A 13,570-nucleotide genomic window follows, 5' to 3' on the forward strand; every position below is an offset into this window, starting at 1 on the left:
CTAGTTTGTTGATTGTTGTTCGATAAGGATTGAAAAGAAAAGTGTTTTTGAGTTATTATGATTGAGTAAATTGACTAATGCTTCATGATGAGGAATGGTTGATGTTGAGATAATTAGGTTCGATGGAACTAATGATGTGGTCATAAAACAGAAATAATTGTTGACGATGTATGTTAGGTTCAAGAGGAACTAGTGACGAGTATAGAAATTGGAGGCTTGGATGAGAATTGCTTATTTCTTGTAGCATTCAGTCATCATGTATATTGGAGCTTGGCATGACTTTGGTCCAGTGACGAGTAGGACTTCGGTCCAGAGAAGAGATGGATACCTAAGTATCATACCTCTGAATATTCTATAGATTAGTACCACATGAATGGGAGTGAAGTAAATGAACATTGAATATCTAATTGCATATGTTAATTGATTATTTTCTGTCGTTGGATTGTATGATTGATTTAATTAAGATTATTGAATTATCTTTGTTGTTTTATACACCGCTAATATATGGAATATATTATCACCCCTTTTTCCATGTTGTTCTATTTGTATGCATGCAAGTTCTCAATTAGAGACTGGTGAGCATTAGTTGTCGCTTATTTTGAATGATGGCATAGTTGGCCTCTTTACTGCTTTAATTTATATTTTGTTCACCGTACCTTTGTAGGTTGTTTAGTTTTCCGTTGTGTCGCTCTGATAGTGTAAATTGGGTTGTGAATACCCTATTTAATTGAATGTTTTATGTTATAAATGAAGTTTGATTTTCATTTATGAAATAATTTGATAATGTTTCTCAAATGTAGCACCTTTCATATCTTTATATTTTCTTCGCATGTTTTATAAATTATATATTCGGGATTTATGGTGTTACACGTGTTCGAGACAACAAGGCAGTAAGAGGACCAACGTATGAGATGTAACAAATGTTAAAGTTTTTGGAAGATGAAAACTATATTTTGAGGTACATAGTATGTGAGGATAAAGTCACCGTTCGAGATATATTTTGGAGTCTTCTCGATTTCGTGAAGTTGTTCAACACCTTTTGCTTCGTGCTCATAATTGACTCAACTTACAAAACAAACAAGTATAGACTCCCACTCTTAGAAATTGTTGGTGTTACTTCTACGAAGATGACGTATTAAGTCGCTTTTGCATTTTTGAAATCCAAAAAAGAGGACAATGTTACATGGACTTTGAAAATGTGCAAGACTATGTTGAAGGACCAAGAAAAGATGCCACAAGTCATAATCACCGATCGCGACACCATACTGATGAATTCGGTTGTAACGGTGTTTCCTACATCGTCCGCATTACTTTGTAAGTATCACATAAAAATGTTAGAAGTCGAATAACACTTGTTGTTAGCACCGATTAAATCAATGGTGAAGATGGAAAAATAGTCAAACCTAGTGTGATTATGAAAAAGATAATGGATGCATGGAATAGTATAATAAATTCTTCCATAAAAGAATTATAGGTCGAATATGTTCTACATTTTAGAAGTGTGTGTCTATGTGTGTGTGATGCGATATATTCAAATTTGCTGAAATATGTTGAGGACACGATTTTGGATCACGTTAAAGAGAATATTGTTTGTGCATGGACCAATCAGATTCGATACTTTGGCAATATAACAACTAACAATGTTGAATTTGAACATGCTAGACTAAAGAATTTGTTGAAAAACAATAAATTTAATTTTTGTCGAGATTGGGACGCCATTAACCAAATGCTCAAAAACCAACATAATGATACATACATCTTTTGGTCGGAGCATTATTATGTTAGAACACCAACTCAAAGACAACATCCTTTATTCACAGTTGATTGACAATGTATCTCAGACGACATTGAATTTTATTTTTCACAAAGTCAAGCAAGCGAATAAAATGAATTCAGAAAACTCAAAGAGGGATGTACTCTTGAAAAGACTAATTTAACAAATCAAACTCAAAGGGGGATGTACTCTTGAAAAGACTAATTTAACAAATCAAACGCATCCTAAAAGTACATCCACCATAATTTTGTTGAGACAAGAAATATTAGAAAAAACAATTATTATTTTTTTAAGAATAAAAAATATTTAATATTTTTTTCTTAAGTTTTTAGAAACAAAGTGGGAGAAAAGGTATTAAGTGAGTTAATGGAGGGAAGAAAAGAAAGATGAACAAAACAAAATAGTTTGAATAAAAGAGAATGATGAGAAGAGTAACACAACTATGCACCTGCTCATTACTTCATACTGACCCATTGACCATTATTATTCCATTCATGAACATGCTCATGTAACTCAAATCAAATATATAGATCATTTAAAGAGGAACTGAAAAATGCAAGCAGATCGATCTCGAATCAAGGACAGATCAATTCATTTGTGTAAATAAATAGGTTGAATCCAAATCCTTAAAACTAATGTGGAAATGAAAAGACAAACCCAAATTACATCTAACGTTATTTTATGACAATTTCATTAATAAGCTGTGTAACAATGTTAAAAAGTTGATCAATAAAAATATCCTGCATGTTCTAAAACAAGTACCTAGTACTGTAAAACTCAACCTCACAAATCTGTAACATGGTAAAATTTCTAAATTCTGAACCTAAGCCAGTGTAATGTCTACTTTGAATTATGATAAAAGGAGGTACACATCATCATCATCATCATCATCGTCTTCTCTTTCAAAAGTTAATCCTCCTTGCCACTTATCTCACATTAGAATCAGGACCCCTGTTAAAAACCATAAAATCAACACATTCAAAACACGTCCTACAAATCTGGGAACGGTTAAAAGAAGCGAGGAAAAAGAAAACTACCTTGAGACATGGGGTGAAGAGGGTTGATCTGGTGAAGATCGTTGAGCAGGGCCACCGTGAAACCTTTGCTCTTCAAGTATTCCACCACTGGAGCGAGGAGTTCCCTCGTTCGGCTGCGACAGTTCATTGGCGCCCGAGAAACCCATTGGTCCCAAAGACCCAAACTCTAGCTGCTCGGCTGGCGAAGTGTAGCCAGAATTATGATCGTAAGGATACAACATAACAACAGATGGCATTGCTGGTCCATTGGATGATACACCACTAGGGTTCATGCCAGGTATAGAGTACATTCCGTATGCTACATTCGCGTGACTGTTCTGTGAGGAATTTCCACGGACTGGACCGTTCTGGTGAGGAATAAATGAGTCGTTTCTGTGTGCACTCCATGGCCTCTCGGCGCGGCTCTCACTAGTCGCCAACCTCTCCGATTTTGAGATTGGTTTCTCTCCTTGGTTGCGATTATGGCCACGACCGGTTGATCGCATCTTTGAATTCGTATTCCAGTTTCCTTCTCTATCACTGTGATGGTCACTTCTATCATAGTTGTAGCTCCCCCTTCTGGTATTTGTCGAATGGCGATCTCGAACAGAAACCTTCTGGAAGAAATTTTAAGAAATGAACATAGATCTAGAAAAGAACAGTTTGGATACACCCGAGACATAGGTGGAATGAGAAAGAAAACTGCATGGGAACAAAAGATTAATATAAATTTATCATACCGGATTCGGCAGGTAGGTTCCAGTTCCACTTCGATACCGAGGCATATCTTCTACAAAACGTTGGTAAACATTTGCGGGTCTACTAGAAACCGATTGGAGAGGAGGAACGGGAACAAGACGTGGCCCATAGTTAACGACCTGAGAGACAAGATTCATGTTAGCTGAAGGAGGTCTCCCAGGACCATCCCAAGGATATCGACCCTGCAAATAAGCAGGAGGCACCATAATAGGCGAAGGATGCATCATTGAAGGAGGTTGAAACGGGCTTTGACAAAATCGCCCGAATTGCAAATTTTGCCAATGGCTAGCAAAGTCACTATTGAGAATGTCAGGCTTGTGATCAGATGACTCTACACCCGCCCTTGTTATTGAGTTTGAAGGGCTCGACACTTCAGAGTGGTCATATACCTCGGATGAATCAAAATTTAGACTAGAATCATTGTTCTCTGCCCTTTCTTCCCCATTGAAGCTGCTTGTTGATGTCTCAGAAGACTCGGCTGGAAAATTAAAAAAGGGAAGCATTGTAACAAAGGGTACAGGTGGGCCTGTGGGATAGAATGCAAATGGAACAACTCCAGAATTATCAATAGCTCTTTGGCGAGAACCGGGACCTAAAATCACAGGAGCCATGGGTAATTGAGAATCTGATCCACTTGTTTGAGCAGCTTCAAAACCAGATATTTGATGTCTCTGAACTTGCAAAGACAGACCAGTTGCAGGCTCGGTGCTTCTGTCCGACATACCAGATGTCATAGTTAACAAAGGAGTCCACTCTCTGTTTTCATCATCTGCTCGATTAGATGAAGTTTCTGAGACATTTTTACCCTTACCGTGAGCAGTTGCGGATACTGAGGAAGTACTTTTCTTCCCCCTTTTTTCCCTTGCCGACTTTGAGGATTTGGCTGACGATCCATCCCATGAGCTTTCAGAAGGGCTCTTACTCCTGAAGGAGCTTGAAGGTGGTGCACTTGGTAACTCAGAATTTGCTACTCTATCGTCAAAATAAACCTCATTTCTACGGCCATCTTGATAGTGAAAATTATCAATATGCTCTTCTCTTGTTGATCCTCGATTTTCTCTAGTAAACTTCTGCTGATTTCTGGCAGAACTACTAGAGCTGCTTGGTCGAGAAGACGTGGCAAAGTTATAACTACCTGAAGTTGATTGTTGTTTATCATCTGGAATCATTTCGAAATTTCCATTATCGGATTCAACACCACTAGCAGAACTTCTCTCCTGCTCATGCCAGTAATCATTATCAGCTTCTGCTACATTTTCAACGGTACTGAAATTCTCGTTGCCAGGTTCAGCTAAATCCTGAGTATTTGAGGTCAACCCATATCCAGGAAAATATGGATGCAATGGTGACGGGACTAAACCTTGGGGAAATTGCATATTTGCACCCCAAGGAGCCTCAATAAAGGGAAAGTTAGCCATGTTCCGTTGACCATATCCCATTGATGCAAGAACCGAAGGTGGAAATGGGAATGGTAGGTGACCTGGAGGTAAATTCATTGGAACATGAGCCTGGCCATTGAAACCTTGAGCAGTGGGAGATGGCATCATATTCAAAAGGTCTTGCTCCTCCTGATTCATCATCAGCATTCCACCTGCTCCGGTAACAGATGCAAACTCCTCACCCGGGACACCTGAACTTGGTTCATCATGATTACTGATTGACTCAGCAGCACTGCCAACAACTTGACGAGATGAGTGCCTACCAGACGAGTCATCGACTCTTGCAGCTACAACTGGCTCAAAATTCTTCCTACGACCATTCTCCAATTTCACAAAGGAATTTTGGCCTTTAATATTTTCTGTTCTTGTACGCCTACCTTGGGAAGAAACTTCGCCATACGAGTCAGTCAACTCAGGACTAGAACGTGTCCTGGCAAATAGATACTTTCCACGGAGATCACTAACTGGATTATCAATTTTCATATTTCTCTGAATTTTATCAACATGAGCACCTTGAGTAGAAGTAGTTTCCCTTCGAGTTTGACCCAAGTTCCTTGAATTATTTTGGTTTACATAATTCTTTTGAATCTGAGTATGGGAAATTGTAGATACATCACTGTTTTTCGACGAGTTATCAGATGATAAATTACTATTCTGAGATACACCACTATGTGAAATTTGTTCCCTTTCAACATGATCGCGATTGGAGGTATTATCAATCTTATGACTATTGTTCCGGAGATTCTCAGAACCCGGTGATTGGTCATGATTAGATAACCTCAAACGCCATAAGTCATTGCTTGGAACATCAGGTCGTTGCCCACTTCCGTGCCTGTCCCAAGTGTTCAAAAAGAACTGATTGACTTCAAGAAACAACTCATCTTTTGGACAATCAAGTAATCTAGCCAACTTTTTAGCCCCAAATGCAAAGGCACTGCGTATCCTGAAGAAATTACCTGGTTCACAAGTATCAAAAAAGCAAAATTAGCCTAATCACAAAAAAAAAAAAACTGAAAAGTAGTTAAGAGAAACTAATAACCCATTATTATAGTACAAGCTTAGCTGTACTATTAATTATAAATTCATTGCATAAATTTCTTGTGAGGAAAAAACAAGAGATTACATGATATCAGAAAAAGATACCCATATATATATAAAAAGGTGATAACCATTGGCCCGTGTTTCACAATTCAAGGTTTACAAAGTTCATATTGAAGTTTGAACAACTGTTATAATGTCATGATAAAAAATCAGAGGCAAGGACAGGTCCATGTAAAATGAATTATGTCCAAATTTTAATCAAACAATGATACATACATGTATAAAATAAGACAATTTTTTGAGATCAACGTACCTTTGCTGACACTGCGGCCAAGGTTATTGTTCACACGCAAAGGATCAATGACATTGAAATACTTGGAAACAAAGGGTTGCCCCTGATTTTCTGGACCACCAGGAAAAACAGCATAAACTGAACCACAGGCCTCAAGAAATGATTTACTGAGCAGTAAGTTTCCAGCATCTTTTCGAGGAGGCTCAGCTGTAGGAATTGAAAAATGTTAGTCAGCGAAGAAGAAAAACAAGCAATACATATGACGGGGCGTAAATCTATATAGAATAGGAATCTTTAATCACAGTGTAGCTAACTACCTGTCACATCTGGTAGTGAAATAATTGGTACTGGACCCCATAGACTAACGCAGAAATTATCCCAGTCAAACTTACTAAAGAATTCCAAGAATCGATACAAAACCTACATAAGCAAAGACAGTTCCATGTTGAATCAATAGTAAAAAACGCTAAATTAAAGGAAGTGGTGTCATGTCTTTTACCTCAAGTGGTCCAGCAAAGGAATTGTTGAAAACATGAAATATGTAAAGAACCAATGTTTCTAATGCATAAGTAGAGATAAGTCCATGGTGGGCACCAAGTATTCGGCTCTCATAGTAACACCAAGCTTTTATCAGTATAATGCTACGCTTGAATAAATGATTTTGGTTAATCAGACTATCAACCTACAGAAGCAAATTCAAATTCTTGTAAATCGAAATAATAAATAGTATCTCAGTCATACTTCAAAGAAAATGATGTAGAAGGGGGCTTCAGGGATACGCCAAATTACCTCCTCAAGAAAACAAAGGGTACACAGCCCTCCAAGCTGGTTAAATGAAATGTCTACTACGATATTCTCAACAAGACATTTTATAATCTTCACCTGCAAATAATGGAAGAAATATAAAATATTAATTATGCAGGTGAAATAACAAGAATTATAACTGTAGAAACAAATAGCTAGTAAATCAAGTCGTCAACATCGAGAATTTAATGTATTTTAAATGCAGTCATATTTAACAATTAACTTTAAAAATAAAATATGAAATCCACAATTAATTGCAGATAATGTGTTTTTCAAGCTAGCAATTGTTTTAACTAGTATTAGATCTTTCACCGCAGCAATACAACTTAAAATTGCGTTACTGCTTCACTGTGATCAGGAACACTATCCTCAAGCTTCTAGAACAATCTGGAATATTACCTTAAAGTAATACGACAAAAAATATAATTAACTTTCACTCCCTCATATACGACAAAAAATATAATTAACATTTACTCCCCCATAATACGACAAAAAATATAATTAACATTTACTCCCCCATAATACGACAAAAAATATAATTAACATTCACTCCCCATATACGACAAAAAATATAATTAACATTCACTCCCCAAATACGACAAAAAATATAATTAACATTTACTCCCCCATATACGACAAAAAATATAATTAACATTCACTCCCCATATTAACAATAAATGAATTATTCACAAAAAACTGGGACTATTGTTCCATGACCTTACGCTTCTGTAACAAATAACAGTCTCGAACAGCCACCAAAATGTAGCCCTTTCATCCTCAAATAAAGCAGTGCTCTAGTGATGATATAGGTGGGTATCATTTGCGTATGATAAATGTGGATGTAGTATTCTAATTTACAAATCAAAGTTGAATAATATTCAAGGTAACAAACACATTTATCATGTGCATTAATGACACCCACCTATCACATAGATCAATACATGAGGAGAAAACAAGCAGAAGAAATGATTATCATCGATATTATTTGAAGTTCAATAAACTTATATATAGCTCTCACTCTATGTTGACAACTACATAACAAAAATTATTCCACCTATAGTTATGTTTGATGTCACTTATTTTAAAATATTTACAATCATAAGGGTATAGTAATAGTAATTAGTAAACTACTTTTGTTTTCCCACCTCTCCTAGCAAACCAAAGAGAGGGTTATTTACCCTCCCCCTCCCTTCCATCCATTAAAATCCCTATAAGAACAGAGACGTAGTTCAACAATTACAAGTATACTGTCTTATTAGAAAACGTACTTCCGCTTGGATGTACTGAACCTCCTTGACATGAAAATCTGCATTCTCATTCTTCTCCTCATTCTGCAGCATGTCTCGAACCTGGTGTGCCCAACTATCCTTCAAAGCTTGATTCTTACAGAATGCTGATAAGTCTATATCTCCATCAGGCAAATACGTTTTTAGGGGAACAGACCCAAATGTGAACACCTGCAACTGAAAAAAAAAATTCATTCATACAATAATGTGGAGTTAGAAATGAAAAACAACATCATCAATCGATGAATCAAAATGACATGTACAAAATTACTTCACTATCAAAACCAAATTGGAACACTCAACAACAAACATCAATAACTGCAGTATCATAATTCATAGCATAGTTATAACTTATAAGCTAGCATAACGCACAACCAAACTTAATTAATCAAAAGTTCTCAAGCAAGAAACAATCCACAACCACCAAATAACACTAACCTGGCAAGGAAAGCACTTTGTGATTAGCTTCTGGACATACTCCGCAACCGCATTTCGGCGTTGCTCGGAGGGCGAATTAGGCTGAATGCAAGCAATTAGCTCTGCAGTTCTTTGTTCAGCCTTCGCCCACCGCTCCGAGTCAAGCACCTGTATCACAGAAGCAGCTTCATTCGGTAGCAAACCATTTGGCAGTAGCCCACTTTGTGGCTGTGCCCACTCCTCTTGTTCTCCCATGCAAAAGCCTTAACCTTTCAACCCTCCCAAGTAAACCTACCCAACCCTACCCAATCCAATAAACCACCACAACTTCTTGATAACACAAACTCCAATAACCAATGCTGAAATTGAAATCAACTAAAACATCACACAAAAAAGCTTCCAACAGTAGAACTTCCCTTCAAACTCTTGAAGGGGAAAACCAATTACAGCGCATACAATACAACAACAAAAACCAGAATACAAATTATTATTATTATTCAACTTAACCAATTCTAGATTATACCTAAAATCAACAACAACAAATTAACCTAGAACACAACAATTTCAGAACCTCAGCAACTACCAAAAACGAATCCCCAAAACACAAAAATCAGATTTTGGAACAAAAATCCCAATGAATGAAACCAAGAAAAGAAAATAAAAAATAAAGTTGCTTAAAACCCTAACGAAAAAGCTGAATCCCAACACAGTTGGAGAGTGAAAGGGGGAAATCAACAACGAAGTGAGGAGATAGATAAATGCGAAAAAGAGATTGTGGGCATTGAATATTGAGGAGGAGGAAAGTTGGGTTCCGATCAAAAACGAAACTTGGTGTGGAAATTGAGAGAAAAGGGTTCTGCAAAAGGGGGTGTGGTTATGTGAAAAATGAATATTAGGGATTGAAGAAATGGGGGTTCGGCGTTTGAGAGAAGAGTGTTGTTTTTTCGTTAATGTTGTTTGCATTTAAGAGGGTTTTTGTATTTAGAACTTTTGGTTTTTTTAATCAATAAAATTATTAGTGTATAAACTTAGGGTAGATGAGGGTGTATGTGTGATAGGATAATAATAGTAGAGTGTGATAGGATAATAATAGTAGAATCTCGTGAGATAGATAGATAGATAGGCTAGGAAAATATGAACCATCATAGAGAAATTAACAACAATAAAATAAATGAAATTTAATTAATTTAATCATTAGTTTAGTTGGATTTAACCAATATTACTTTGAGTTTAAGAGAATTAAACTCGAAATTCATTAAATAAAATATAGATAAGTTTTATGGAGGGAAAAAATGTTGCTAGAGAAGTATAACTTCTTGAATAAAGAAGTGAATATTCCATATTAATGATATAATTATTATTTTTTTCTTTTTAACTTAAAAATGCAAGATTGGAGGAAATATGTGAGAAGCAGTCTTAAAAATAGATATTAATAAGGTGTATGATCGAATAAATTAGAATTATCTTTTTGCTCTTTTGAATCGTATGAGCTTTAGCAACAGATGGGTTAGTTGGATGAAAATGTGTGTTACAATTGTTAGCTACGCTGACATTATGAAGGAAGACTGTGTAGACCTATCATTCCAGGAAGGGGACTCAGACAAGGAGATGTGTTATCTCCTTATTTGTTCATGTTATGTGCAAAAGGCCTTACATCTCCCCTAAAACAAGCTAAAAGTTGAGGTTACTTGCATACGATGTACAAGTTTGTCGATGTGCACCTATCATTAATCATTTGTTATTTACTAATGACAGTTTTCTCTTTTTTCGTGCGGGTGATAAGGAATCAAGGGTGATGTGTGATACTATAGATACATATACTAATACTCCAGGGAAAAGTATAAACATGCAGAAAACTTAGATTTATTTTAGCAAGAATGTCTTAGAAGCAGATAGAATCAGGCTCTTAGATAACCTTTGTGTTCAATCTTGTATTGGCACAGGAAAGTATATGGATTTTCCTTTCATGATTGGTAGAAGCAAGAATGTCATATTTCATTATATCAAGGATAGGGTTTGGAAGCGTATTAACAACTGGAATAGTAAAATGCACTCACAATCAGGCAGAGAAGTTCTTCTTAAATTTGTGGTGCAAATTATTCCAACATATTACATGAGTGTGCATCTTTTACCTAGCTCTATTGAAGAAGATATTCAGGAGATGGTGAACTCTTTTTGGCGGGGCTCTAATAGAGGTGGCAAAAGAGATATTAATTGGCTTAGTTGGAAAAAATTAAATGTGTATAAAGAAATGGGAGGCATGGGTTTTTCGATCTCCGTGGGTTCAATCTAGCAATGTTGGGGAAGCAAGGTTGGAAACTCTTATCCAACCCAAATTCTATGGTTTCTCGAGTTTTTAAAGCAAAATATTTTCCTTAAGGGAACTTCTTGGGTTTGACTATAGGTCATAATCTAAGCTATATTTGGCGTAGTATCGGGACTTCTCGAATAGTGTTGGAGGAAGGACATCATTAGAAGATTGGTGACGACTCTTCTATTCATATTTTTTCTCTCTCCTGCATCATTTATTTTAATAATGGAGGGGAGAGAAAAAATGATTGACATATAATTTCCACCCTTTATTTTAAAATCTAATGGTTAAAATTCATTTTCAAGTTTTCATATAAAAATGTCATTCTCATATGGTATGTCCTATATATATATATATATATATATATATATATATATATATATATATATATATATATATATATATAATGTATGGTGGTCATCCAGATAAAAATCCCTTTTTTTATAATTTACTATGTGAAACTGATCTTGAAAGAAAAGTAATGTTCAACGCTATGTTGAGCGTCTCAATCTCTCTAATAAAGTAATGAATGAATGAAAAGAGATAAAAAAAATTTAAAATAGTTTTCAATATAAACTTTGTTGAAATTAGTAACGAACGAAAAAGGATAACTAACCAAAAATTCAATTGATAAAATAAGACATTTGTAACATAGACAACTTGACTATTTGATTAGTATTTTTTTTGAAGTTTATTTGATTTTAAAATTTCTTTAGGTTTTAGTAGTAAAGAATGAGAGAGATACTTTGCATTGTTTAGAGATGATAAAAAAAATAAGAGGGAAAATGATTGTAATGACATTTCTGAGAAAGAGAAAATATAGTTGAGAGATAATGGATGGAGGTGAGATCTAGTGCGATACTACCTTGCAAAATCATATAAGCTTACATAATCTAATGGTAGTTATTTTGCATGATGACTTTGTTTGGTAAGACACAATTTTGAGCTTATAGCTTATAACTTACAAGTTCATTTAACAACTTAGACTTGTTAGATAACAGTATTTTTATCTCGAGCTTATAGCTTATTTTCCGGATGCTATTTCAAATAGCGTTTTAGTTTATAGCTTATATTTTTTCTTCCTTTTTTATCCTTATTATTTTAGCAAAAATTCACTTTTATTTTTTATAATTTATTTTATTTTAAAATGAAATAATTATGTATTAAATATCTTTTATGTCATTTTACATTTATAAATTACTTGAACCGCTAATTTTATCCAACACTTCAATTAGCTTATCAGCTATCAGTTTCAACCATCTACCATAAGGTATAAGCTATCAGTCATTAACCATCAACTATAAGTTATAAACTATCAACTACCTTATCAGCCAACCACTATTTTTATCAAACAGACTCGATAGCTCTCTCATGAAGGATTTATTAGAATCATTATTCTAGTCACAACCACTTATTTATGTTTGAATTTTAGAATTCAAATGTTGTAACTTTTGTAAAAACAATAGAAGTATTAACACTTTAAGATTTTAGAATCCGGACGTGTAAATTTTAAAATTTTAAATGTTTGGTTTCTAGAATATAAAGAATTTAATTTTGTATCAAAAAATATGGGGAGGGAAATTTAAATGACAAGTAATATTGAAAAATATGTTCAAAATTTTAAAATTTGAATATGAGTATTTTCAAAATTTTAAATGACACATGAGAAGAGGTGTCAAAAAATAAAAAGGGGGTTGGTCTTCGCATCCTTAGTGGTGATGGGTCACCCTTATGAACCCCAAAATTGTCTTTGGCGCAGTGTGGAAGTTAACTTTCGGGCTTCCTTAATACTCACCAAAACACTTTGTAAGTGAGTTATCCCCATTTTGCCAAAGGATTGATGGAAGGGTGAATTCAAAAGTTAACTTTCGGATTAACCCCGTGACACATTTTGAACTCACGATAATGTGTTTATTTCATAATCCAGTGGAGAACCCATATGTTAAGTTTTGAACTACTCCTAAAGACAATAAGTTCCCTTTCTACGCAATAAGCTTGTTATAAATTTGACATTTTTTAATAAACCTAATATTGTAAGTCAAGTATACAAACTATACATAATAGTTAAAGTAGTTAGGTGTCTGATAAGACCTATTGGAAAAACATCATAAACAATAGTAGTAGGTTCAATAAGTTGGACTTCTGGGGCTTTTAGGGCAACAGTATGGGAACATGCCTCCGGGAAGACGATGTCAAAGACACGTGAACTCAAGAAGACAGTGCTTTTGCATCAAATGAATAGGCACCAATGGCTGGACGCAAGGGTCTAACTTTTTTCCTCCGAACCGAAGCATGTTAGGCCACTCTATTATGTCTTAATTTTTCTTGGTTGTTATACATTTTACCTTTAATTAAACTAGAAAAATTATATCATAATTTAAAAAGTCAAACCCAGGGACAAATCATGCAAAATCAAACAAACTATGCATAT

General features: G+C 35.0%; 1 protein-coding gene across 3 annotated transcripts; it reads right to left on the reverse strand.

The window, feature by feature from the left end:
• Window positions 1–2,436: 2,436 nt before the first annotated feature.
• LOC131616527 (uncharacterized) lies at window positions 2,437–9,824 on the reverse strand. Of its 3 annotated transcripts, none has more exons than XM_058887886.1 (9): window positions 8,850–9,824; window positions 8,394–8,582; window positions 7,111–7,203; window positions 6,821–7,003; window positions 6,639–6,741; window positions 6,343–6,528; window positions 3,531–5,944; window positions 2,812–3,407; window positions 2,437–2,725 (listed from the first exon to the last, which is right to left on the reverse strand). In XM_058887886.1, exons 1-9 carry the CDS (start codon window positions 9,081–9,083, stop codon window positions 2,701–2,703), a joined length of 4,023 nt encoding a protein of 1,340 aa, XP_058743869.1. In that variant the 5' UTR covers window positions 9,084–9,824; the 3' UTR covers window positions 2,437–2,700. The 3 variants fall into 3 exon arrangements, with proteins under 3 accessions (XP_058743869.1, XP_058743868.1, XP_058743867.1); XM_058887885.1 differs by having other exon boundaries at window positions 2,812–3,404; window positions 8,394–8,588; XM_058887884.1 differs by having other exon boundaries at window positions 8,394–8,588; window positions 8,850–9,823.
• Window positions 9,825–13,570: the final 3,746 nt, after the last annotated feature.

This window comes from Vicia villosa, linkage group LG7, assembly GCF_029867415.1.
Source record: "Vicia villosa cultivar HV-30 ecotype Madison, WI linkage group LG7, Vvil1.0, whole genome shotgun sequence".
Classification (NCBI taxonomy): Eukaryota; Viridiplantae; Streptophyta; class Magnoliopsida; order Fabales; family Fabaceae; genus Vicia; species Vicia villosa.